Below are 25,932 nucleotides of genomic sequence, written 5' to 3' on the forward strand. Positions count from 1 at the left end.
AAGACACTGCTGGCATGTCTTGTGTCTTGTCATCCATGGCCTCTTCCTTTGACTCGTCATCACAGTCCCACAGAGCAATGAGGCCTTCCTGGACAGAAAGTGCAAAGAAGACTATAATCAGCAAAGACAAGTGTGTGACAGCATTGACAGCTATGGCAGCGTATGTCATACATTTCAATTTGAACATTAGCTCATCAGGTACACATGTAGTGGACTTTATAAATGCTATTTAAAGACAAAGAGTTGTTGTAGTGCTACTTCATGTCCAAATGCAGTATAATTACTAGGATTTGTAATCCTAGTAATTTATATTTTTTTAAAATACATTTAAAAAAAAAAAAGTATTTTAATTTACGCTAAGGGAAATTAAAACTCACCTGGAAGAGAACATGAATCCTTATAGTCCCATTTAGAACATGGGGTACTGGGGTTATGACAAAAAAACACATAAACAAAATGCCACCCAGTATGTAACAGTATGTATATATAACCATAAAGTGGTGCTGGACGGTATAGACAAAGATTTGTATCACAGTATTCTATATAGGATGCTCTATATAGGTTTGTAATGGCTTATTCTAGTGTCAGGAGTGCAGAGAATATAAAAACATTTCAATGTCCTCATTTATATACTGAGGGCTTTGATTACAATTATTAGATTATTATAGACAAAATGATACAATATATAAAGGAATCAGAATTGAAACTATTTTTATTGTAGTAAATCCAAAAGATATGTTAACATTAACATGGCTTCCTTTTTTAAAAAGAAAATTTTAAAATAGTCGTATAAACACTGTAAACTGACATAAAATACGGTAAGTAGACATGAAAACATTTGTGGCATTTGTCTTTATTGCTCCTATTTGCTCTTGTTCCCTCGATGCCAGTGGTAGTATTAGAAACTGCCCACCTGACATCAGCTGCCATTTTAACTTATGAACGTTAGTGACAGGTGCTGGAGCAAAACCTAATCAACTGAGGGGAAGGAGGGTGGGATTGATATAGATGGGGGGAAAAAAGTTGTGTTATAATGTTAAAACAGCCCACCAATACCTTAATACTATTACAGGCTGCAGAGTCGTATATTTCCTTACATGAACAGTACCTGCTCAGGCTGTGTGAGAGTAGGGTTTCTTTCTGAGATCACATCAGTAAGGGCTTGGACTGACTGCTGTAGAACTCTTTCCTTCACTCTCACCTCCTGCTGAAGCTCCTGCAGCACGGTCAATCCACTCTAAAAAGACAGATCACATTTGATGAACAGTAGCCTATATATTGGAAATTGAACACAAAGTGAGTGCCACCATATGCCACACATTTGTAGAACTGTAAAATAGTCAAATGAATGTTACATACAATGAATTACATCATAATTGTAATGTTGTAGCATGATGATATGATTGTGCAAAAAAAATGATGCTCACCTGTAGTCTGGACTCTAATGCTTGAAGAGTGAGGAGATAGTTCTCTGGTGGAGGAGACGTCTTCGGTGCTTCATTGTCCTGGCAATGCTAAAACATGCACTTTTTTTATTAGACACTCTTGACTTCGGGCGCAAATAAATGTAACTATGATGGAAAAATGATGCCTTACAGCATATGTAATGCCGCACAGGTCCGTGAGGAGGAATCTTTCCAGTGGCTGCTCTGTTACACCTTGATCCTTAAAAATCAACAGCATCTGATCTGTTCCACATCCCAAGAAGTCATCCACGTGGACCGAGCTGACACCTGACCACTGGGAGGCTATCTGGAGGAGAAAGTTTAACAACATAAAAAAAAAACCTTGTAAAGTGAATGAAAGCACAGCAATAGAAAACACAGTCCATAGACACTGAGCCCATTTTTCCATACCTGAAACGTCTTCTTCCATACAGCGCATACATGCCCCTGGTGAAAGGACACAGCAAACAGACAGCCATTTCTTCCCGTGTCGACTAGCTGAATATTCTCAGGCTGTTCAAAGGGGAGCTGACATGTGTCCTTTACGATGCCATTCTCAAAATAAACAAGCTGCTGATTAGAAGTTGCTGCAACCACAGCAGATTTCAACACACCGTCACCATCCCTTTTTTCAGCTGAGAGCACCAAGAGGCATCGTGTGATGCAAATGTAGGGATGAGGCAAAACCATTGCGCCATCAAACACGTGTCCATCCTCAACAAAGTAGCCCAGGGTTTGACTTGTGGACCAGTTCCCTGAAAGGTTTTGCAGGCCGAGAACAAACACCTGTTCTTTGTGAAGGGGGAGTTCTCCAACGACAGTGTGGGACAACTGAATGGGAATCTGTCTCACCTCTCCTGCCTGCAGGGATGTATAGAAGACATTACCAGCGTGGCTCCACAACACTGTGGGGCCCCTGAGGATGGAGACACCCTCCCTCATTTGATATGGGAGTTTAAACTCAATGCAGGGCTCCAGTCGGTTCGAGCTGCTCAGTGTGAGGAGACTATACTGGAAGCCCTCTCCTTTCTCACTCTTCTTTGTAACCAAAACACACGGTGTAGTGACTCTCGTCTGAACATTTATGGCACATTGACATTTGACAATATCCAGCTGAGCGGATCTTTTCCCGCTGATGACAGCCGCTCCGTCTGCTGCCTTCACGAACGCCTTCCCCTCCCGTTCAAACGAAAGACTGCTGAATACCAACTCACTCCTTTCGCTTTCGTTTGTGGCTGAAGCTCGTTGGCAGTTAAACGAGATTATCTTTCCACAGAGGCAGAGCCGATGGAGGTTTTGACACACACCTTCTGAGAACAATATCTCCATTATGCAAATAGGGAAAGTTCAGGCGCCTACCAGGTTCGATTCCTCCTTTATTGACAGTTCGTGTTAACGTTACCGCGAAGTTGGGAGCGCTCACTTTCACGACACATGTCTCACCAAGGTGTACAAACTGGCGGCTAGCTGATAAACATAACGTTTGTGAGAGAAATGAAGCCGTTTTCAACTCATCATAACAACTGTACACTCACAGCGGCGCGCCAAATGAAATTGAACGCTTCCTGTCAGCGCCAAGTGCATTGTGGGTGAGAGTTGATAAACAGCAGCGAGTTGGCGATAAGATGAATAATCATTAATTAGATTACGCCTGCTGCTGGTTCCGTTTGAACCAATCAATTATACGGATGATTAGATAAACGCGTTTCGTCGGATGTTGAATACAGTTCACACTTCCAACACTTCATCTACTCATTCAAGCTCAAACAAACAACACACAGGGAGGTGTGGCCACGGCCGGAGCCAAAATGGCCGCGACCGGACGCCAGTTTCACACTCCGCACTGATTCTTAGCTAGCTCAACAAGGAACTAGCACAGAGGAGGAACTCCGGGGCAGACGAATATGGCTGAACTTGATCAACACGAAGGGGAGCAGGTATCGTTAACTACAGTTACACCGCATTTTAGCTATTTTTATTTTTATTTTAAACAAATGTGTCTGTTGAAACGAAAGGCATACTTTAACCCGAACGAACTCCCTTGACAGGACATTGAGAAGAAAATTGAGGAGACGAGACAGAGATTTAAGAATGAGTTCCTGCAAGGTAACACAGTTATTGTGGATAAACTGACATTAACTTGACGGGTCACTTGTTTTTGTGCTTAAATTTGGAGTTACTGTCAGCTAGATAAATCGATATACTGTAAGTTAACTAGCTGTTGCATTACTTTGTCACGTTGGTGACACCATGACCTAAATGCTGAGAGCCCAGATAAGCTCCAACAGATAACTAGCTAACGTTAGTTCTGTGTTGCCACATGTACTCGTTTAGACTAATGCAGCCTGTGGGTATAACGTTTAAGATTAGATTAGAGTAACGTTAAAGGCTTTATTGTCACTGCCTGTTAAACACAACAACATTTGGTTTGGCAGCGACCCCACTTCCATTTAGCAGCTTATTTACATAAATATAAAAAAGGAGAAGACATTTATGCATGGAAATATAAATAGTCCTAATCATCATGGCCCCCGGGTGAACTTTATTTGAGTTTACAGCACATCTCTTTGTGGTTTGTCATTGGTCATACTACTTTTATGGAAGTAGGAAAGTCCGTGTGGTTGGAAGTTAAACATTGAGCTCCTTGAATTTTGAACGTCATGTGATTCAGCCTTTGTGTTATGTTTACAGATTCAACAGAAAAATATGACTCCAGGGATGTGGAAAGGCTTCAAAATGATGAATCACTGGTGGAAGGCTACCTGACATGGAGACTTTATGTCGTTGATGATGCCTTGAAAATGATTGATGAAAGCCTTCAGTGGAGAAAAGAGTTTGGCGTGAATGGTAAGAGTCCACGCTGAACAGTTTGTAACATGATATGTGCGATTTTTACATCAGCTGAAAGTAGAGCAGTCTTATTTGGACAAAGATGAATTATGTTTTTCTAAAAAAAAACAAAAAAAAAAACCCTGTTTTCATTTAATAAAAGATGCCAAGGTTCTCAGGTGTAAATGTTGTCAAAGCAGGAGATGTTGTCCAGAAACTTTGCCTCAATAGAATTGTCTAAAATTGCCAAAATGTCTGATTTAAGTTATGAACTACATGATCAGAGAGTAAAATAGTCCTTAAATTCCAGCTTTTGGAACATGACAACCCTTTTTGATAGTTGATCCTACAGGCACGATTTCATCAGTACCAAAAAAGTATTGAAGTTTAATGTCCAAAGCAGAAATGTTGACATTACCATATTTAGCAAGCTTGCGACACAGATCTGTGGTTTTCTTTGTGCTGCTCTGGGATGAACCCAGACAGAGTGTCATTGTACCCATATCTTCATGCATAGGCTAACCCCGAGAACAATCCCCACTGTTTCTGTTTTCTGAGGAATTCAATTTTGCTGTTTGTTAGTCTGTCACCCAGCAAATTCAATTTATCAAACTGTTGTTTTTAGGAAATTTGATTTATTCAAGTCGTTAGTATCCAGCGGCCTTATGATGTTAGTTGTTTTATTGACGTGGGTTGATAAGTGTGTTTTCTTCTGTCAACTCAAGCAGCTTCAGATTTAAGTGTAACTGGGATCTTTAACAGATTCTATGAAACTGTATATAAATAATGGTAAGTGAGAGACTACTAGGAGAAACCCAGGAAAGTACAGCTGTCCACTCATGGTTTTCCTACATGTATGTTTCGCACAGTGTTACTATTACTACTGTAGACCACTTTTAGTTATATTTTTGCTTCTGATGACTCCTCTCCAGCAATGGAAGATGGCTTTGCTGAGTATTGTCAAGACAAAGCAGCTGTCACTTAGATAAATTAAGCATTGCAATCATTTTGTAGTACATATTCAATTTTTTAGGAACCTTACAAGCAACCATTGCCCTTGTTACATTCTGTTTAGCTAATAATTAGATTATAACAAACACCAGTTAACAGAGTAATGTGTGTGTCTGCCTGCGTATTTCAGATCTCACTGAGAGCGTCATTCCCAAATGGATGTTCGAGACTGGTGCTGTCTACCTCCACGGCTATGACAAAGAGGGCAACAAGCTCTGTATGTGCATGTTCTATTACAGATCTACTTACAGTAAACTCTAATGTTACACACTTACAACTTAGCCTTTCTTTAACCGTCAGACAACATATCAGTTACATTAGAAAGTCTTTAGCCGTCACTGAAATTCTACACTAATACAAAGCTTCTAATTCCTTAATTAATCGTTTGTATTCTCTGTTTACTTTGTTCAGTCTGGTTCAAAGTGAAGTTACACACCAAGGATGCAAAAACAATCCTGGACAAGAAGAAGTATGTTGCCTTCTGGCTGGAGCGGTATGCAAAGAAAGAGCCTGGGATGCCACTCACTGTAGTGTTTGACATGGCAGAGTCTGGCCTCAGCAATATAGTAAGTCTGTGATGAGGGTGTTTCAAAGGAAGCACTTCTTTTTTTTATTTATGTGTCAAGCTATAATCTAGGTTTTAATTTAGCTTCTTTTCTTGCAGTTATATCCAGGTCTCCAAGACAAAACTTACTTTGCATTTTCAACCCCTCCCTGTTAAATAAGCTTCACTCTTATGTCAGAAAAAGACCATTTCTTTGCTGCGACTGTCATTTAAAAGCTGTTGAGCGTCCTCATATTTCTTGCTGTTTGAGCCGTGGTCTTGCAGGGACTGATGCTCTTCAATGGTTTTACACTTTGGAGATTAAAGTAACCTTTAAATCCCGTTGGTCAATTCGAGGGGACTGTCTAATCCGCAGGACTCGCTGTGTCGCAGGCGTTAGCTCCTTGATGAAGCTCTGTCAGCGAGTGTGTTTCATTGGCTAGGCTCTCTTCTGAAGAAATGGCTCTATTAAATACAAATAAACCAACACAAGGAAAGGCAAAATTGATAAATAGCTATGCAGCTCAAACATGAAATGAGTAGATTAGAAGGTCAGTTTGGAAAGCAGCCTTATTGAGGCTGTTGAACCACAGTACAAGCTACAGCAAGGGTAGCCAGTATGATCTCATTAAGGCTTGGGAGGGAGTCTGCTGCATAGCAATGAGGCTTCTAGCCAATTATGGAGCCCAGCCAGGATAGCAGGGCCGTATCTATTGACATATTGTCTGTTTGCCTGATGACTGTGACTAACATAAAACAGTAAGATGAACATTTATCATTTTCACTCAAAAACATAGTAGGAGAACCTTTCACCTGAATATGCGGCTGCTAGATGAGATTTATGGTGTTTTATTTTATCTGTTTTATCTGCCCAATCTAAAAAATATATATTATCTGTTTGAGTCAGAATCCCTTTATTACGGTATTTATGTGTAAAAATGTATTTAAGTCTAAGCCATTTGCTGTAAACTCTTCTCCTTTTTAAAAGTTGTTTTTAGGAAGACTGTCACCTTGAACTGGTTAAAAGCTGTTCGATCTAGGTGGTGCAATCAAATGGTGTCAAAACAGCAAGTAAAAACTTTGCGAAATAGCCTCCTTGAGTCTTTTTCATTTGAGAGAACGACTGGCATTTGAGAGGGATTGAGCGGGGGATCATTCAGAGGAGCATGTAATGAATTTTCATTTTCTGTTAAGTGGGTCACTGCAGATCTACAGGTGGTTAAGAATGAGCCAACATTTTCCTTGTTCAAAAGCGTCTTTTATAGTTAAAGCACCATGTGTCGTTACGCTTTTTACATCAGTGTTTTTTTCCGCTTTGTCTTTCAGGACATGGAGTTTGTGAAGTACATTATCAATTGCTTCAAAGTATATTATCCAAAGTTTTTGTGTAAGTAACAAAATTTGTTATAATCATTCGTCAATAGTGATTTTTGCTACTTTAAAGTCAATTTTGAAACATAATTCTCATGGACAAATGTTGTCCTTTTTCTATCGTTTTAGCCAAAATGATCATCGTGGATATGCCTTGGATCATGAATGGTGAGAACGGGCCTGCCTTCTCTCAGCAGTCTGTACAATCTTGAAAATTTTTATGTCCATTGGTAACTTATCTAAATAATAATTCTATTCTGACATCTTGAGCATAATCATGTCTCTATTTCAGCTGCATGGAAGATTGTGAAGTCCTGGTTGGGACCCGAGGCAATCAGCAAGCTCAAGTTTGCATCCAAAACTGAGATCCAGACATTCATAGACCCAGAGTACCTGCCACCTCACATGGGTGGAACGGTACGTTATTATGTCTTTCTGTATATGTCAGCATTCAAAATAACGACATATGATGCATTAATCAGTGCAATCAGAGGGTGCAGTAGTTGTCACCCATTCAGTAATTATCATATTTCAGTGGGATCCCATTGTAATGTTGGTGTGATGCACAGTTGTATTGTGCAAGTTGTAAATATAAACCAATTTAAGAAATATTTTTTCTATCTTGAATGTTTGTGCCACACTGAAATCTAATTAGTAATTAGTAGGTTGAGCAGGTTTGTCAGGTCACAACTGTCCAGTAGACAATAGAAGTCATTTCATCACTTCAGTAAATGATAAACATCAGTTAGATTTCATAATCAAGTCATGGGACTTCCTGTTCTTATCAGTGACTTTCAGTATGTACTAAATTGAGATTGTACATGCTTAAAAAAACCATGCGTGTAGTGATATGACTTGTCTGGCTATATTCCAGGACCCCTTCAAGTATAGCTACCCGCCTCTTCCTGATGACGACTTCCAAACGCCCATTTGTGATAACGGACCCATTGTTAGTGAGGATGAGACGGAGAGCAAAGAGGGTGAAATGGAGGGCAAAGATGCACTTGAGTCCAGCTTCAACTCTGAGGTTGCTGTAAAGCCCAAAAAGGTACATTTTATTTCAAGTTCATATGTAGCTGCTATGAGCAGTCCTTCAGAGCTAAAACAAACCCTTAACCTAAATGAAAACATGTCTTCACCCTTGTACACCTTTTTCATTTCTCTGCAATATAAATGACTGCTCCTTGTGACACAGTATAGGGATGCTCTTTATTTGATCTCAGTGTCTAAATATTGATAAGTGTTCTATTCTTGAATAAATTGGTAAATGGATGTGATTAAATATTGGTGTTTATAGTAAAACTATAAAGTAAGCTTGTGTCTTATCATCAGCAGTGTAGCCGCTCTCATGTGTAACATGAACTGACAGTGATTGGGTCATGATTAATCCTAATTGTGGCATTTCAGCCAGTGGTATCCATCTCTTTATGGGCGTGACATTCTGCTACTAGTCAAATTGGATGCCCTGTGGTCAAAGATTCCTCCTGTTTCTTCATTCGCTCCCTTTCTTTAAGTTGAGCTTCAGATTACAGCATGTAATCAGACCACTCCTTGGAGACAACTGTGAATTAAGTGGCAAGTAATGCCCTGATTTGGATGATGTTAAGCTCTTTCTCATTGTCTCTGTGAAGGTGACTCCTAATGTCTTTGCCTGCAAATAAATCCGACCAACAAAGCCCATGTATCGCAGCCAGCGCTCTGCTTTTCTCATCCTCTCAGCTCCTCATATGGTCCACAGAGTCAGTTATTAGCTTTTCCCTGCTGTAGCTAGATCCCAGCACGCAGCCCGTCACCGAGACGCCCCGCAGGCTTCATCTTGAATATGTCTACGGCCACTGTCGACCACCCCCTCACTCCGGTGTCACCACATTTTTACCTACTCGCAGTCAGGGTTGAAACTTATGTCACATATTCTACCGACTCCCTGCAGGACAATCCAGCCCTCGCTTCATAATCTATTTAACTTCTTTTCTGGCTAGCAGCGTGTAGAGAAAGCTTGCATGGAAATAGACGGAGGGCATTAAGGGGTTTATCTCAGGATGTGCCTGGTATCAGGGAATGCCTTGTATGTATATATGTATGTTTTCGGCCATGGTTATTTATTAATTTTGCTTTGTTGTTACTTAGTGTTGCAGCTGTTATTTACAGATATCTTGTTGTTTTTCTGCCTCAGCTAGGAAGCAGCAGACTTGGGCTTAACCCACATTTGATGTGAGGAATAGCACATAAGTGCGCTCTAGTTTCTAGAAGCTGTTGAGGCTTTTTTTTGTAGCGTGCTGCCTATAGGACGCAAACTATATCGGCTGGAGAGAACTGGTGTTGCTGCATCACCCGAAGCTACTCTCATGAGCCTCCTAAGCCCCAACAAACAAACAGAGCCCCCATTGTTAATAAACACCACATTGGTCATGCACTACAGATTTAGGTTTTTAAAGCAGAGATATGCAAATCAGTCATTTGTTAGCCTCGGCAATAATCTACAGTCACAAGTTTGGAGTTTGTTAATGTTCTTACTGTAAAATATAAACATGGCATCCCCTCACACTCTTTCTCCAGATGCTTAACCCAATAACTGTGTTTTAACAAGCACTGCAGTCCTCGCATATCAAAACATTTGAGTCAGCTTTGTCGGAAATGGCAACATACCTTTCAGGTAAGCCAGACAAACTAGTTAAACAACCACTCTGTAGTGAGCTGATGCTGTGATATACTTGCTCTCTACGGGTTGTAGAGGAATATTTAGGATGAGAGGACAGAGTTAAACAGTTTCTCTTTGAGAAACTCTAGCTTTGAAAGGTGACTTGTATAACCATTAAAATGAATGTTAACGGTTATTCATGTGACTTCTAAATACTGCCAGTGGCCGACGTTAGAAACTAATTGTAAGCCTAATCAACCCTACCCTTTGACCTGAAGCTCATTAGTTAGAGCCTTTGGTGTTATATACATTCTTATCAAAAATGAATCAGGTGTATCTAAACCAAACACAACTTAATTAAAGGCAAGGTTAGCGAGAGTGGTGATGAGAGGTTAATAGGAAAGCTTAAGAGAAATTTGTAATTGTTACAACAGGTTAATTAGCGGTGTCTTCTCTGTCTTGATATGTTTTCAAAGCTCCAGCACTTCTGCTTGCACGGAGTGAAGTAGTTTCATCAGGCATTATGAATTAGAGTTTATTTCTGGTAGCCTGTGCTGTGACTAAACCCGCGGAGCTGTGTTAATTTACCAGCCTGTCGACACTTCAAGCCCGTCAGAACGCATTCCACAGTACTTGTGCTCAGCTCCCTGCTTCTGATCCATCTTGTCTAAATAAACAAGAAACTACCCCCCCCCATTTCCACCGCCACCACCCATCCCAACCTGAATTCCTCTTGGGTCCCAAGCAGCACTGCGCTGATAACTTGATGAGAAGCTAATTGCCTTTCTCTCTGTTTTGAAACAAGGGCTGGAGATGGTAAGGCAGTGTAGGATCACACCCACACAAGAAGCTCAGAGTCCGGAAGATTTCTACAGACTGCAAAGTCAGGTGTACTCACGTGACTGAATTATTGTGAGTGCACCTCCTTCACAGCCGACTGGCGTCATCGTCGTCCCTTGACCTTGTCCTGGACCCCACATTTCAATTTGACCCTCTAAATCGTACTGCACTGTTTGAAGACCACAAAAAATTTCTGACTTTGTTATCAAGGGATTTAGGCTAAATGAAGTAGCCTACCTTTTGCACATTATCATGTAAACACTGAGCCAAGCAAAATACTCAACATTTCACATTATAATTGTCTCAAAGTGAAGTTACTTCCCATTAACAATCTTATCTTCTAACCCCAAATTAAACGCTACTAAGATAATTACTGTTATATTACAGCAGTAGAAGTTATTAACCCTCAGCACTACTCTTGCCTTTGAGGCAACTTTTTAACAAAAGACCTTTTGTGCCTTGTCCTCTAACATTATCCTTCACTGGTTCTGCGACTCTGGAGAGTGCTAATCATGTATCTTGTTTTGAACCTTAATATGTACTGTATAATCAATGGACACTCCTCTTAATGAGCATTTCACTAATCTTGCGTTTAGGATTATGTAAAATCTTTAATCATTTCTTTGTCTTTGAATTTCTTATCTTACACTAAATGTGTAGAAATCACAGTGAAGTTCTCTAATTTTAGATGTCTTTTATTACCGTTAATTTATTTGTGTGTGATTTATCATAGTGTTATGTGTTTTTTTTTTTATTATTATTTTGTTTCTCAAATAAATTGCTCTTTGTTTATCTATAACAAAATTTTGTATTACGGATATGGCAAAAGCAGCGCCAATGATTCTCAACAGAACACTGCTCTTTTAATTATACAATCTGTATGACACAGTCCATTTCAAAGTTTCATTTTGAATGAATACTTGTTTTTGCTTTTTTTCTAGTCACATAATTACCTAATTGTGTTGAGCTTGCTCTTTAAAATGACAAATAAATAGAGACATTTCATCAGCAGCTGATTATCTCTTGATGTCTTTATTGTGGCAGTTGCATGACAGTCCACCATTAAATTAATATGACATGCTTTGTTGCTTATCACAGCAAATGACGCACTTCGCCTCTGAGTCACACGTGTTCCCATCACATGCAGACTCCACTTACCTTTGCCCCCTTCCTTCCCTTCCTCCAATGATGTGCTCAATCTCCCATCTGTTTTACACAGCATGTAGTGGCAGCCACACTGTTAAAGCATCAATCCCCCCCCAGCTACTTCATCTATAGTGCCCAACACTTGTGCAGACGTTTCACAATTTCTATCGTGTCAGCTGTCGTATGGTCTTGCGATGTGTCAGCTGATTATTTGGGTCAAAGTTGGGAATGTTTTGCTGAAGTGAAAGTATTTGTATAATGTATGAATGATACCATGACTTCTGGTCTGGTTGTGCTACTTTCGTTCTTCGTTTTGTCAATAGTCACAAGTTTGTGGTCTGGCTTGCTTTGTCAAATCGAAGTGCTACTTGTTGTTCTGGTGACCACTAGGAACAAAGGTCAGGAGGAGTCATCACGGGAGTTTCTCAGAAAAAGAAAAAAATAATTTTTTCACGAAACATTACACTTTACCATTATTTCACAAGAACCTTACAGATGACTGTCAAGAGCTTCATTAACTGATAGCTTTCTCGTTTCTCCATGTGAGGCCAAGGGTCAAATACTGTATTTTCAAGGGAGGAACCAGATAAAGGTCACGTGATTACATTATCAGTATTCTAAGTCTCTTTTCTAATTAAGGGTTCTTTGTTGTTTCAGGTGAATTTCCTGGAAGACAGTTTGAGGTCAGAGGAAAATGATAAAGGAGACACAAGCGTCAGGACCAAAGGAGCCAGGAAGCCGCTGACCACCTTCAAAGGCCCCCTGCTGGATGTTAGGTAGGTCATCCTGCTCACGCCCTCTACATCTGGTTGTCAGCCTGCAGGTCATTTCCGTACTTCGCTAGGAGATGATCATGGTCACATTGCTGTTCAGAAGGAAAGAAAAGGTTGTTTGCGCATTCGGCTGTCTTTTTTTAGCCTGTAAATACAGTATAGCCAGCGTGTTGTTTACATGACGTTTCTTTGACAGTGCATTGAGATTTTTTTGTCAAGCATGCAAATTATAAGGAACAGACAACCTCTCCTTTTCCTTTGGATCCTGTTCAAAGAATGCAATACTGTGACTCTAGGGATGGGATTGTCCGTCTATTGGTGGGTTGGTCAGTCGAAATTGTTCAGGCATTCATGGTGGAGAGAGGATGAATACTAACTACTTTGTGAACCCCTCACTTTTCCTCTGGCCTTTTGAGTGGAATGTCTCAGTTATTGAATCAGTTGCCATGAAAGTTTGTACAAATACTCATGATCCCCTCAGCATGAACTGTAATAACTTTGGTGATCGCCTGACTTGTCATTTATCGCCATCATCGGCTCGAAATGTCAATTTGCTGCTAATATAACTGTTAGCTCTTTAAATTGCTTTCACACCAGTAGTTTGGTACATTTGGTCTGGACCAAATTGAGAACAGGAGACAGTCCTGCTGTTCTGGTCCAATTTTGTGTTGATACAGGCAATGAGACAAGAGGAGTGAACTTGAAGGTTTACAGACTGACAGGTAACTCGCTAATTACAGTTTTGGCAACTGTCATCCAGCATCATCAGCGCTACATGGACCCACATGGGGAAATCAAATCCTGATGACTGACAGCAGGTCTTGCAGCACTTTAATGCTTCTCATGTGTATATTTATGTTCTCTGGTTTCACAAAGAGCTCATGAAGAAATATCTGAGTATGAGTCTCAGTTGTATTATTAGACTTGCATAGCGCAAGCTATGAGTAATGACAAACAGGCAGCGTTGGGACAAAATTACTTATCTTGAACACCAATAGTATGTGTGTATTAGTTTAGGATCGCTATGTGCAGCACTTTTTAATAGACTTAATGAACTCCCAGAATACACAGAGTGGGATACAAACTCAACCATACACTGCAGGTTTAACTTCTTCTGGCTGTCTGATTGATCAAGGAAAATCATGGCAGCCCAAACTAAATGCACTAACCAGGCGAATGCGTGAGAGTTCGTTTTAACCGAAACAAACTGGTTAGGTGTGAGAGCATCCAGCTGTGTTGCTTTAAACCTGCATCCGAGCCAGAGACGTTGACTGGTCACCAAATGAATTCTGATTTGATGCCCAGAACTTATGGTGCATTTATCTACCGGTCCGTCCTCTGTTCCCAACATTTCTGCCAATGTCCTTTTGAGCAAGACACCCCACACCTTGTTCATGTGTTGCATTATGTCTGACATTATGTCACTCCTACCCCTCTGAATAAATGTACACCCAGTTGCCAGTTTATGAAGTGCACCTAGGTAAAATAAAAACTGAACATTATGAGTTCATGAAGGCAACTGTATTAAGACTGCATTATTGGGGCTAGGTGTACCTGATAAACTGGCAACTGAGTGCATGTGTATTAAATGAGCCACATGCAAAGAGCATTTTAATTGCTATGTACATAATGACAAAAATGTTCTCTTCACATATTGGCTGAACGCCTAAAGTCATTATTGACATGTTTTCACCTTACAGCTCAATTGATCTGATCACATGTGGGCAGGAATTAAGGATGCTACCAATCAATTGTTCAGTGACAGGCCAATGGTAAATTGAACTTTAAGAAGGGAGCACCCGTCACCTCATGCACGTTATCAAACGTGTTTTAATTGAGCACTCATTGAATTGCAAAGAGGTTATTGACTTCAGAAGCGGTGTATTGCAAAGGAGTAGAGCAATAACAATGATCTGGTTGGTTCTTGGGTAAATATCCAGCAGTGCATTCTCGCACTGTATGATGTTACTCCTCATTTTCATGAATAAGGTCCATTGAGTTCTGTTTTTTCCAAAGTAACCGCTTTGATGTGAGGATTTTGACAGCTCTGGGCTGTGAATTATAGTGATAAACAGATTTAAATGAGCCTTAAATGCAATTATGTTTCTGAGCTGTGTTAGCCTTAATTCGAGGCTGTGGGCTTTAGAGGGGAGTAGGGGGCTTTGATCTTGTGTTTGCCAAAGGTTTCCAGAGCCCGTAGACTGACTCTGAGTGCCAAACTCTACAGCTGTTTTACTGGGGGGGGGTGAAGCACATGAAGGCAAGGGAAAAAATATATCTTTGTTCCGAGCAGTTTTAGTCCAACATAGCCAAGCTACATCAATGAGAAGCGTTATAAATGTGAAGCAGATATTATAATCCATTTGCTAGTTTCTTGGCTGAAGTCCCCAATGCAATAAGGGAGTTTGCTGAGGCTGAATTTATCAAATCACGTTCTATTTATAGAGTTAGACTGTTGCTAACTCGGCATCTACATTGAAGTAAACATGCTCGACAGAAATACTGTATTTGAAAGCATGCTTTTAATCTTTTTTTAGCTGCAAAAACTTGCTACTATAGGAAAGCTTTGCTGAAGCAGATTGCTAAGGTGTCCCAGGGTAATCACACCAAACAGACCGCGAGGCACAGGAATCGTAACAGTCCAATCGGTTTTAATAAGATACATAAGAGAGAAACAATAAAGCATGCTGTGAAGCAAATGGAAACTTCTGTCTACATCTATCAGTACCGAAGTGCACAAATAGACATTTTATAACACAAATTTAACTGTATTTTTAAGACCCAAGCCTCTGGTTTCCACCCAGACAGCTGTTTTAATGTGGCTCTTGTTTTACAATGTGTGCTTTTTCTCTTCTCTCCCACCAGCCCTGCAGAGGAGCTCAGCTTTGGTTCTGGAGAGACAGAGAAAAAAAGCCTCATTATCCTGAGCAATGTGACCAAAAATCAAGTGGCCTTCAAGGTGAGTGTGAAGGCACTCACATGCGTGTGGTGTGTGCGCGCTGACTTCTGTGCTCAAGTTTGTGAACACGGCATGAGTTTACAGAACAATGGCTTTACTGCTAAAATAAATGAATGCTGAAATAATTAGATTGATAAATCTTTCAACAGAAAGTTTTGTCCAATAAGTAGTTGAAGTAATTTCTTCAGACATTCACTATTATATATGTAATTGTAAATTAAATTGTCAGTTTTAGACTAATAGTCAGACAAAACAAGTATTTTGAAGACATCAACATGAGCTGTGGGGATTCGAGATGGGCTTTTGTCCCTATTTTCGGATATTTCATATTCTGACAATGTCTCTGGTGTGTCCACAGGTACGGACCACAGCACCTGAGAAGTACAGAGTCAAGCCCAGTAGCAGCTGTTGTGAAGCAGGAGCATCAGTAGATATAGTGGTGTCCTTACACGGAGGTACTGCACTTTAACTCTGCACTCTACTCCACTCACAGTAGATATTTTCAAATACTGAACTTCAGAATAATCAAAAGGTCCAGTCTATTACCTTCCCAAAGTGCCAGCATCCACTTTTCTTTATCTGACATACATATTTTAACAGTGATAAAAGAATCATCTCCCCAAAACAAACTATCAGAAAACTGACAGTGCTGTGCCAGTTAAAACATTTTGTGGCCTTCAAAGTGCTGAAATGTTAGCTGTAGGTTATGATGTGCTGCATACAACTCAGGAAGCAGCGCTACCTATTTCAGGGTTGTTTTTTCCCCCTAGCTTTAAAGCTGTGGTGGGGTTTTTTCTCAATACTGTCATATTTAGCAGTAAATCTTTTTAACATAGCCCCCTGTTACTGTTTTTAAACCAGCCAGCTACCTTGGTTTTGTTATTGATTTAAACTCATTTAAATTCTGAAACCCTTCCCGTTTCTGTTTTTATGTAATGGGATACAGATTTGTTGCAAAATGTAACAATGTATGACCACTTGAGCAGTGATACAAATGGTCAAAGATCCCTCCAAAATACCATATTCAAGTCCTTGAATAACACCAGAAACATTCCTGCTGTCATTTGAAAACTCTACCGTAACTTCATATTTGGAGATTTCTGGAAGAATTGTTGTTGGTTTTTTTTCTGCAATTTGATGGCAAGCACTTCTGTTCTGGAAATTGCTTAGAAATCAATATACTTAGGAAAGCCACAGTAAAAGAGGTTAATGTTGCCCTGAATGTTGTTGTGCAGGCTCTCAAGCCTCTCCGCAGGACAGATTTTTGGTTATGGCTGCCGAGATGGACAGTGTTGGATCACAAGAACTGGCACAGTTCTGGAAAGAAGTACCGAAAGCCAAGGTCATGGAACACAGGTATGCATCTGTGCTCCCTTTTTAGTCATGTCAGTAAATATCTGAAAGAATTTGTACACTGTCGGTGATGGTCTGTTGCCACACAGTTCTCGTTACAGGCTGCATATCACCCTGATGGCCTCCGCTCATTAGATTGTGACTTTCCCACAGGTTGCGCTGTCATCTTCTGGAGAGTGCTAAACCCACAGTGAGTCCTCTCAGGGACAGCCCTGTGGAGGCAGGGACCAGCGGGCAGCAGGAATTAAACACAGCGGTGAGTTCTGGTGGAAGAGAAGCCTTGTTCCTCTACAGTACTTCCAGTATTATCTTTAAGTTACCGTTTAGTTGTTCATTGAGATACTTTTGACCCCCATTATAGATTTTGTAGACTCATTGTTTAACAACCCATTGTAGTTCAATACTATCTCTTGATCAGACTCAGAAAGTTGAATTGCACCAATAAAGACGTCATGATAACTTAAATTTCATATGAGTACGTTTAACATTTAGATTGATTGTATAATGTTAGGTACAACTACCTGGTTTATAACTATTATTAATATTCTTCACGTTTTGGGAGATATGCTTGTTTGCTTTCTTGCAGAGCGTTGGATGAGAACATTTATACCACTCTCACATCTGTGTGTTAACTATGGAGCTGGAACAGGGAGGCAGTTAGCCTAGCTTAGCATAAATACTGGAAACAAGGGGAAGCAATTAGCCCATTGGCTCAGTCCAATGTTAAAAGACACACTCAAAAAAAAAAAAAAAAACTACAGTTGTAGCTTTCAGGGGAGTTGCGTGCTATAACTGTTTATTGACAAACAACAGTTTCAGGACCCGACCAACAGTTTTGTGTTGCCTCTCTGCCGATTGTCTCACAACCTCAAGGTAACAACAAGACTCTGCACTTGACTGTTGTTCTCCAGGGGACTAGTTATAGCACGTAACCCTTCAAACCTCAGATTTTTGCTTTTCTGTTTATGTACGTATTAAATAAATAAAATATAACATGTCAATAGGCTTTTAGTTGTGCTGAGAAAGATAGGCCAGTTGTTTCCTCTTCCTCTTCCAAGTCGTGGTAAGAAACCTAACAAGCATATTTCCCAAAATGTCAGAGCATTTCTTTTTTAAACGACTGTGCATCTCTAACATCCCGATTTTTTTATTTTATTTTTTTCATGAATTTCATTACTAGGCTGCTTAGATTGACAAACTAGGTCAATGAACCAGTTTTCTCCTATCTCACCAGCTCATGCGACTGATGGCCTGCAACTCACGGATGGAGCAGAAGCTGAATACGTGTCTGTGGGTGCAGAAGGTTCTCACTGGGCTGGTGCTGGTCCTTGTGGTGCTGAACCTGCTGTGTCTCTTCATGCTGGGTACTTCCCAGCGGCCGTCCTGACCTGCCACCGCTCCCTCCGGCTAAGGGAGCTGTGGCTAATCTGTCGACCACAGACACACAGACGGTTCCGGGGGGGCGGCCACGGTCATCCTGGACCCTCCTCCTCCTCCTCCTCCTCCTCCTCCTCCCAGGTTGCTGTCATGCATTTGAGGGGGGCCGACTTTAGGGACATGTGAGTTGTTATAAGAAGAGATTGTGGTGCTTTTCAGGCACGTGAGAGTAAATACAACAGAGACATTTTTAACAACGTGACATCAGATCAATAATAATGTATTTTTTAAGACGGATCATTGAAAAATAAATGTGTATTTATTGCAGAAGTCACAGTTATTTTTGTGATCATAATAATGTAAAATTTTTTATATTGTAGAAATCTACAGAATGTAAAAAAATAAACACTTTTGTCAATTTACATCATTTTGTTGAACATGCTTTTTCTCCCAGTGTAGTCGGGCATAGAAATAAAAAAAAAAAAGTAAATTTGTGTAGCTAAAAAGAGCGTCTGCACACCCGCCTTTATCCTGAGATGTAGATGTTTGGGTCACTCGGTAGTCTTGTTTTGCATAAGTATTCACACTCTTTAATAAACCCTCATTAGTACTGAGGTGTCTAATTGAAAACATGGCAGTGTATGACCTTACTAAACCGCTCCGCACTCAGACCAAGGAGCCACAGGAGATATCTGTCTCCGCTATCTCCTATTTGTTTTAATTACCCCGACGCCGGGCAAACTAAAAATACCAAAGCAATTACTGGCGAGTACAAGGACATGGCACAAGCCACTTGTAGCTTAGTAGGAGCACTGATATCTATAACAAGATCCAGCTCGGAGCAATCAGGACGTGAGCTGCCGCACAAGGAATGATCGCAATTGGGTTATTAGATGTGTGCACATAAGGGGTTGTCTGGCATCAACATTTGCAGCTTGTTCGCAGTAGGTGGTGGCTGCTCGCATGCGAGGGATGATTAGAATGACTCATGCAATAACGAGTAAACTAATCCTATGTTGATTATAAACGCGGGGCCCAAAATGTTTATTCCCCTGAAGATTGCATTGTGTGGCTTGTTCTGTAACTCATTCTGTTTCAGTGGTTACCCTTCATACGGTTCCCTCTTCTTTTAAAACATCTCCATTAATAGCTGTTGGTGGAAGCAATTGGGTAGTTTTAAGCGAGCGTGTGCGCTGGATGCATTCACTTAAACCCTCAGTAAGAAATGCATTTTGCGCTATTTGTGTAGAAAGTGCCTATCCACTAAAAAAAAAAAAAGGACGAGGGGTTAATGGAGTGATCGCCTCTAGAGAATAAAAGTAAAAGCTTTGGTATCACACATAGGTGGTTTGATTTTAAGTGCATCTAAGTGCAACGCAGGGCCCGACTGAACCCGAGAAGTCGTTCGTGTACACTGCATTGAGCAAAACACAACACCGCCATCAGTGAAGCCACACTGGCTACAGTTGGGAAATTACTTGGGCGGTCATTTGACACTGATTGCCAGACCAGAACAGGCTCATCTCACCTGATTGTCTATATTTCACTCATTACAGGCAGCGGACGCTGTATGTGAGAAGTCAGAAGCTCAACCACAGTATTGATTTAACATTAAACACCAGTTAAATTGAAACACGGTTCAATGTGTGGCTGACCTCCAGGCACTCATTTGATGTTTGAGGGGACGATGATTTAGTTCAAGTGGCAAATTGGGACGGGGTGGGGATTGACGGTGGGGGTTAATGAGTGCTACATTTAATAAGAAGTGTGTGGGTTTGCTTGCTTTTGTAACCACGGAGAGGATTTTAATGTTGAACTACAGTATCACACGTTGAAACCAGTGGTTGTTACCATTATTCAGCTCCCATAAGTGTGTAGTAACACAAAAATGATACATATAAGGTTATTCTCCATTTTCACTCTTTTCCATCTATCCTAAGCCTGTTTTCTTAGGCTCTTTCAGCCCCACCGATTGGCTATAAGCACAGACAAACACACGGGTCAGAAGTCAGTGAGCACTTGAAGAGTTTGGGTTAAGGATGGTGACAAGCTGCTAGGAGCTCTGGAAGAGAGATGCCTCTCTCACACTCAATATTTATGCAACTTGTGTGCACAAAACTATTGCGAAAATCAAGAAGAAAAGATGGATGTATTTTGCATTGCGTTCCTGCTTAAGGCAGCGGATAAACAAGTGATTAGCATGAAATCAGCCAGCACATGGTAAATACTACATTAAGGCCTTGGAGAGAGCAAGTGACCTAAATAAAACATTGTATTCTTCGGTTTCTACCATCTGAATTAATGCGTATAGATCACTGTTTCATCTTTGTTGCAGTGCCCTCTCTCCTCCTCAGGTTATTATAAGTAAAAGGGCACCACAAGAAAATCAGACGCTAATAAATGCCTAATTCTTCAATTAAACATCTGCATAGCTCCATTTCTCAGACAGGCACAGGGCCTGGGGGAGAGCATTCATTATGTTGATGTAGGGCTGTATCCTTGTCGCTTTATTTGACTGAACTGAGCTTTAAGGAAAAATATGTAGTGTAACTGGGTTATAACGTATTCATTCATTCTATGAATACTTCAGTGTCAGTTTTGTGTGACGTGTTTTGGCATTCGGTGTTCACATAATGTTTGTCTTTGGGTTTATTTTGCTTGAGCCTTGTGCGTGTCTTGGTTTTCACATAGACTCTTTAAGCTCTGGGAAAACAGAGCCTATATCTACCTTTAAACAGTGCATGTCTTAAGTAGACATACACTGTATAATACTGATAATAATAATAATATTATATCAGTATTTAATAAAGCTTTGTTTGTGCTTTACAATCAAAAGCAGCACGTTTGTAACCAAAGACACTAAAACTAAACTAGTACAAGAATTCTTTAAAAAAATAAAAGAGTAATTGAAAAGAAAGTAAGTTGTGGGAATCGGATGCTGACTCATAATTACTGGTTATCTCCGACCATGCTTGAAATTATTGGAAAACGCAACAGCCACCCAGCTACATATGACAGATAAAACACAAAGGCCCACTGATGTTTTTCCATCCAGTCTGAGAATCTCTGATATCTTTAATATGAATTAATATTCATTTTTATTTTTTTAGTCATGATAATTACAGTATAAAAATTACATTCGTGTCATTGATCATGTCATGATAACTTAACCACTGATGTGTTCAGCTTCGACAATGTAGACACTTTGGTAATGACTGAACTGGACATGACTTGTCTGTGTTGTCAATTTATCTACAAATGTATTTTTTGAATTTTAGCTCTTGTAAAATGTTACTACATGCCCTGCAAGGATTAAAGACACTAAATTATTTCCAAGATTTCTGTACAGAACATAAAGAAGATTTCATATGAGTTTTATGTGTTGTAGGTCTAAAAGAAAGAATCCCAATACAGCAGCATTAAAAACAGCTGGAAACAAAAGTAACAAAAACTACAATATTAGCTGAATGTAGTTTCAGCATATGAAACTTTATTAAACATTAATTTTGCAACATTTATTAGACCGTATGAGCCCATATTCTCATTTTAAATATGTATATGTTATAAATATTTAATGATAAAAACTTGCTCCAAGACTTTAAAGTTTCCACATAAAAGTCCAGATTGATCTTGTTCAGTTTGTTTACAGAGGTCTGCCACACAGAAAGAATTACAGTTAATTACTACCACAACCGTGAGCAATTATATAGCAAGTACTCCCCCTGCTGGCCTAGAAGTGAATTGCTCAGAATCAATGGAGAGTTGAGTTACTCAGTGCATTATCTCCCCCTGGGTCTGATTGGTAGAGAAGATACTGTTTCACTTCTCTGGGAAGGTGAAGGTCGTGAATCCCACCCAGCCTCTGCTTGCCCACAGTTTTCCTGATGCGCAGCCGACACAGCTGCGTTAGAGGAGACACTCCTGGGCAGGCATCAGGGGAGAAGCAGGGAGCCATGATAGAGAGATGTTTAGATTATTACCTTATGGCACTACAAATCCCCACAGTGAGGCTACTTGGTTAGTTTGGGTTGAATACCTCCTGCTTGTCTCAACAGCCTCTCCACCAGACTGTTGCGAGGTGCCAGGTCCAGTGGCTGTTTGCCCTCCGAGTTCCTGAGGGAGTGGTCGGCCCCGTGGTCAAGCAGGACAGACACCAACTCAGGGCTGGACAGACGAGCAGCGATGTGCAGCGGGGAGTCACCAGACACACTGTTGTTCACACTAGCACCTTAAGGAGATCATGAGACTAATGAGGTATGATGTCCTCATATTACTGGTGAGGAGATCCTCTGACAGTTCAGACAAAAGCCTGTCCTCTTCTACAGCAGAGCACAGAGCACCATTTATCCTCTTTAAAGCTTACATAAAAGACTTTGGGTCCTTTCTAAGATAGGCTGCATTTACTCAAGTCATGAATATTCAAATCAGTAAGCCCCAAAAATGATTTATTTGACTTTATGTAAAACAAATTTAATTTTACACGGGAAGAAAGGGCTGTATTTACATATCATTTTTGAGGTACATGCTTTATTTTAGTGCTTTGTATTTTAGTATTTTTCCTTAATGCTACTTTGTACTCCATTACATTTATCTGGCAGATTAAGGTTTTACATGCAAAACATATTACCAGCTAGTTACACATGGTGCTGCTGCAGTGGTGGAGAAAGTATTCAGATCTTTTACTCGAGTAAAAGATACTAAGAAAAGAAAATACTCCCTTATAAGTAAAAGTCCTGCATTTAAAATGCCACCACTAAAAGTATTAATAAGTATAAGAATTTACTTAAAGTGTAACAAGTAAAATACTCACAATGCAGAAGAATGGCGTGTTGTGCTTTTATAGATTACTGTATAATATTGGATCATTATTATTATTACTAATACATTCATGTGTAAGTAGTTTCAAAGTGCGTGGACAAGGTGGAGCTAATTTTACCCATTTTATAAACTGGTGTGCAGTTTAATATATAACAATGCATTATATCTTATAAACTGGTCATATATTGTGTCTGTAAAGTCATGATCTGTGAAGTAACTAACAACTACAGCTGTCAAATACATGTAGGGATAGAAAGTACAGCATTTTCCTCTGAATTAAAGTGAAGTAGCATGAAGTACCTCACATTGTTACAGTAGAGCACTTTAGTAAACACATTCCACTACTGTACTTTTGTATTAATTAAGACACCAAACAAGTAATTGAGAACTTTACTTTAAATTTAAATTTATTTTATTATTTTATATTTGTATTATTATTATTACATATTTATTATTATTACTGTTAAGTAAATGGCCTTTGAGTACCGTTTCTACCACTGGAAACAAGTTGTATTAGTAGCAATGTTGTTTGTCCCTTGTTTTTTGTTGACATTGGCTTTACTCCCTCATTTACTCCACTGCTGTATGTGTAAAAATAAACCGATTGTTTTCCTGTAAATACTTTGTTGCTTGTCTTCTGACCCCTGTTAAAATGTATGTAAGGTGTCAAAATACAGAAATGAACATAAATGTATTGCACTAAATAATAGAATATGTCATGTTAAATGTTAAATGGGATATTGTATTTGTTTTCCTAAAAGTCACAAAGAAATCTACAGTGTGTTTTCCTACGGGAGATGCTGCCACTGTTACTCACATAAATTAGACCCTAAAGATTGACTGTTAAACCTCTTATGAACAGTTATGAAACTCCACTATTATTATAGTTGATCATCTCCTAAAACACTAACAGATTTATTGGAGTAAGTTCTTCTTACCAAGCTGAAGCAGTTTCTTCACAGTAGTCAGATGCTGATTGGAGCAGGCAACGTGGAGAGGGAAACCTGATTGGTCGATATACTGATCCACGTCTGCGCCATACTGAACGAGAGGCTCAATGCACTCTGGGTGACCTAAACAGAGTTACCAGAATCATCACAATGAGAAGTGATGTACTTGAAAGGATGTTCTTTGAAATCTGCTTGCACTTTGAATCCCCCAGGGGAAGTATATGCAGTAATTTTACTTTGTAGGCTACAACAACGCACACTAATTTTTAATACACTATACATTTTCTCACATAGGCTTTTTTTGATGTTTCGGCACTCTTTGTGCATTTTATAGTGACTGACTATAGTATTTCAGCATAGATTATCTGTGTGTATGCAGTGGAATGTGACCTCTCACCTTTTGCTGCAGCCCTATGGATTGGAGAGCTGGACTGGCTGGTCCCTGAGGGAGTCGCTCCATGTTGAAGGAGCAGTGATACGCAGGTCACATGGCCCCGGGCACACGCTTCTGACAGGGCAGTTTGTCCATCCACTGTTGAACTGTTTACCTGACGTGGGTAAGTATGTGTTTGAGACAATTCACAAAACATTTTCTACAAAATTCATGTGAGCATAAGCACGTGAAGGCATAATGATTTAAAATTTTAAATCAAAAGAAATAATAAGATGTTATGAACTTTAAATATAGCCAAAAACCTCTCAGTTGATTATATTTAAAATACAACATTTACAGCAGATCTACTATCAAACAAGCAGGGCGCTGTGATGGTTTGACGAGTCAGACTTTGTATCAGCAGATTTATGTTTGTTAATGTGTTATTGTGTATGCACTGTGTGTTGGGTTAATCTCTTACTAACATGCAACAACAAAAAGTTAAACCCAGCAATAATTGATACGGTTTACTTCTAGATAGACTAGAGCAGGATCTAGAGTTTCCTTTAAAGAAAGACACAAAACATTGTTGATTATGTTCACAAAAAAGCGTAATCAGACAATGATGCCTTACTAACATTTGCCCCATTTTCCATCAGAAGCTTGGCACAAGCCAAGTTGCCTTGCATACATGCTCCATGTAGGGGAGAAACCAGGTCCAGAGTGCTCAGATTGACGCATGTACCCTGTAAACAATACACAGTACATACAGATTCACTGAAATGCTGTAGAAGCACATTATGAGATTTGATAGTAAACTATCCACAACAAGATTTCAGTAGAGAAAACATGTTGTCTTTCACACATATGATGATTTTCAGACAAAAAACAAAACATAATAAATAATAATAATCTCTTTATGCAGTATAATAACTTTACCTGAGCAATGAGTCTTTGCAGAGAGAGGAAACGGCCATTAAAGGCAGCATCATGAACTGGAGACCAGTCTGATTGAACATCTAGGTGTAGACGTTAAAAACACAAGTTTTAGTCAGTATCACACCTTCAAGTGACTTAAATATGCATTAATAATGTGAAACTTTCCATGTAAAGCAGTAAATACACTTCAGCTGCAGTGCGAGCACACACTGCCAGCAGCTACTCACCACTCATCAAAGGGTTTGAGAAAAAAACAACAGTCCCACTTTGACATGTAGAGTCTCGCGGAGTCTCTACGTTTCCCGCAGACATACTTCACAGTGGCCGTTCCAAAAGCTGTTTTACGGCCTGACTGGTTTGCCTCATAGGTTTTTCTTTGTGCAGTAGAGGTTGAACTGTGTCCAACTCAGAAAACCCATCTGAAAGACATTTGGCCCTCATCTGTTTTCAGTGTGTTTGTGGCAGGTCCTGTCACTGTGATGTCATTTCCTCTTAGACAAAGGGTATTTGCCATGCAGGAAACAGGCTGGTTGAATGCAGCGGTTGGGTCTCGACCAATGAAGGTG

General features: G+C 39.9%; 3 protein-coding genes across 3 annotated transcripts in view; 1 reads left to right on the forward strand and 2 right to left on the reverse strand.

The window, feature by feature from the left end:
• The window catches only part of fancb (FA complementation group B), a gene marked incomplete in the record, with an annotated part of 7,991 nt that extends 4,818 nt beyond the window's left edge, over positions 1-3,173 (reverse strand). Inside the window, 5 exon segments of the mRNA XM_035676740.1 lie at positions 1-88; positions 1,109-1,237; positions 1,428-1,514; positions 1,597-1,752; positions 1,857-3,173. Of these exon segments, the coding sequence (XP_035532633.1) occupies positions 1-88; positions 1,109-1,237; positions 1,428-1,514; positions 1,597-1,752; positions 1,857-2,774 (1,378 nt within the window).
• A 49-nt stretch (positions 3,174-3,222) lies between these two features.
• Positions 3,223-18,712, forward strand: mospd2 (motile sperm domain containing 2). The gene is made up of 15 exons (XM_035676741.1): positions 3,223-3,382; positions 3,494-3,551; positions 4,137-4,292; positions 5,416-5,502; positions 5,697-5,851; positions 7,156-7,216; positions 7,330-7,368; positions 7,493-7,617; positions 8,075-8,248; positions 12,482-12,600; positions 15,463-15,556; positions 15,915-16,011; positions 16,792-16,912; positions 17,063-17,165; positions 18,144-18,712. The coding sequence occupies exons 1-15, from the start codon at positions 3,350-3,352 to the stop codon at positions 18,294-18,296; spliced, it is 1,575 nt and encodes a 524-aa protein (XP_035532634.1). The 5' UTR covers positions 3,223-3,349; the 3' UTR covers positions 18,297-18,712.
• Positions 18,713-21,353: 2,641 nt separating this feature from the next.
• LOC118338741 (ankyrin repeat and SOCS box protein 9-like) lies at positions 21,354-25,830 on the reverse strand. The gene is made up of 7 exons (XM_035676050.1): positions 25,594-25,830; positions 25,367-25,446; positions 25,066-25,173; positions 24,452-24,602; positions 24,043-24,177; positions 22,323-22,514; positions 21,354-22,207 (listed from the first exon to the last, which is right to left on the reverse strand). The coding sequence occupies exons 1-7, from the start codon at positions 25,676-25,678 to the stop codon at positions 22,038-22,040; spliced, it is 921 nt and encodes a 306-aa protein (XP_035531943.1). The 5' UTR covers positions 25,679-25,830; the 3' UTR covers positions 21,354-22,037.
• Positions 25,831-25,932: the final 102 nt, after the last annotated feature.

This window comes from Morone saxatilis, unplaced genomic scaffold (assembly GCF_004916995.1).
Source record: "Morone saxatilis isolate NCDOM2014 unplaced genomic scaffold, NCSU_SB_2.0 Contig5, whole genome shotgun sequence".
Taxonomy (NCBI): Eukaryota; Metazoa; Chordata; class Actinopteri; family Moronidae; genus Morone; species Morone saxatilis.

Excerpts from the sequence above, each read along its gene's own strand:
- mospd2 (XM_035676741.1), top strand. The coding sequence starts at position 3,350 with ATGGCTGAACTTGATCAACACGAAGGGGAGCAG. Across the intron at positions 5,852-7,155 it reads AGTCTGGCCTCAGCAATATA|GACATGGAGTTTGTGAAGTA; the intron begins GTAAGTCTGTGA and ends TTTGTCTTTCAG. Across the intron at positions 15,557-15,914 it reads AAAATCAAGTGGCCTTCAAG|GTACGGACCACAGCACCTGA; the intron begins GTGAGTGTGAAG and ends GTGTGTCCACAG.
- LOC118338741 (XM_035676050.1), bottom strand. The coding sequence starts at position 25,678 with ATGTCTGCGGGAAACGTAGAGACTCCGCGAGACTCTACATGTCAAAGT. Across the intron at positions 24,603-25,065 it reads TGATGGAAAATGGGGCAAAT|GTAAACAGTTCAACAGTGGA; the intron begins GTTAGTAAGGCA and ends TACCCACGTCAG. Across the intron at positions 22,208-22,322 it reads GCTGTTGAGACAAGCAGGAG|GAGTGTCTCCTCTAACGCAG; the intron begins GTATTCAACCCA and ends ATGCCTGCCCAG.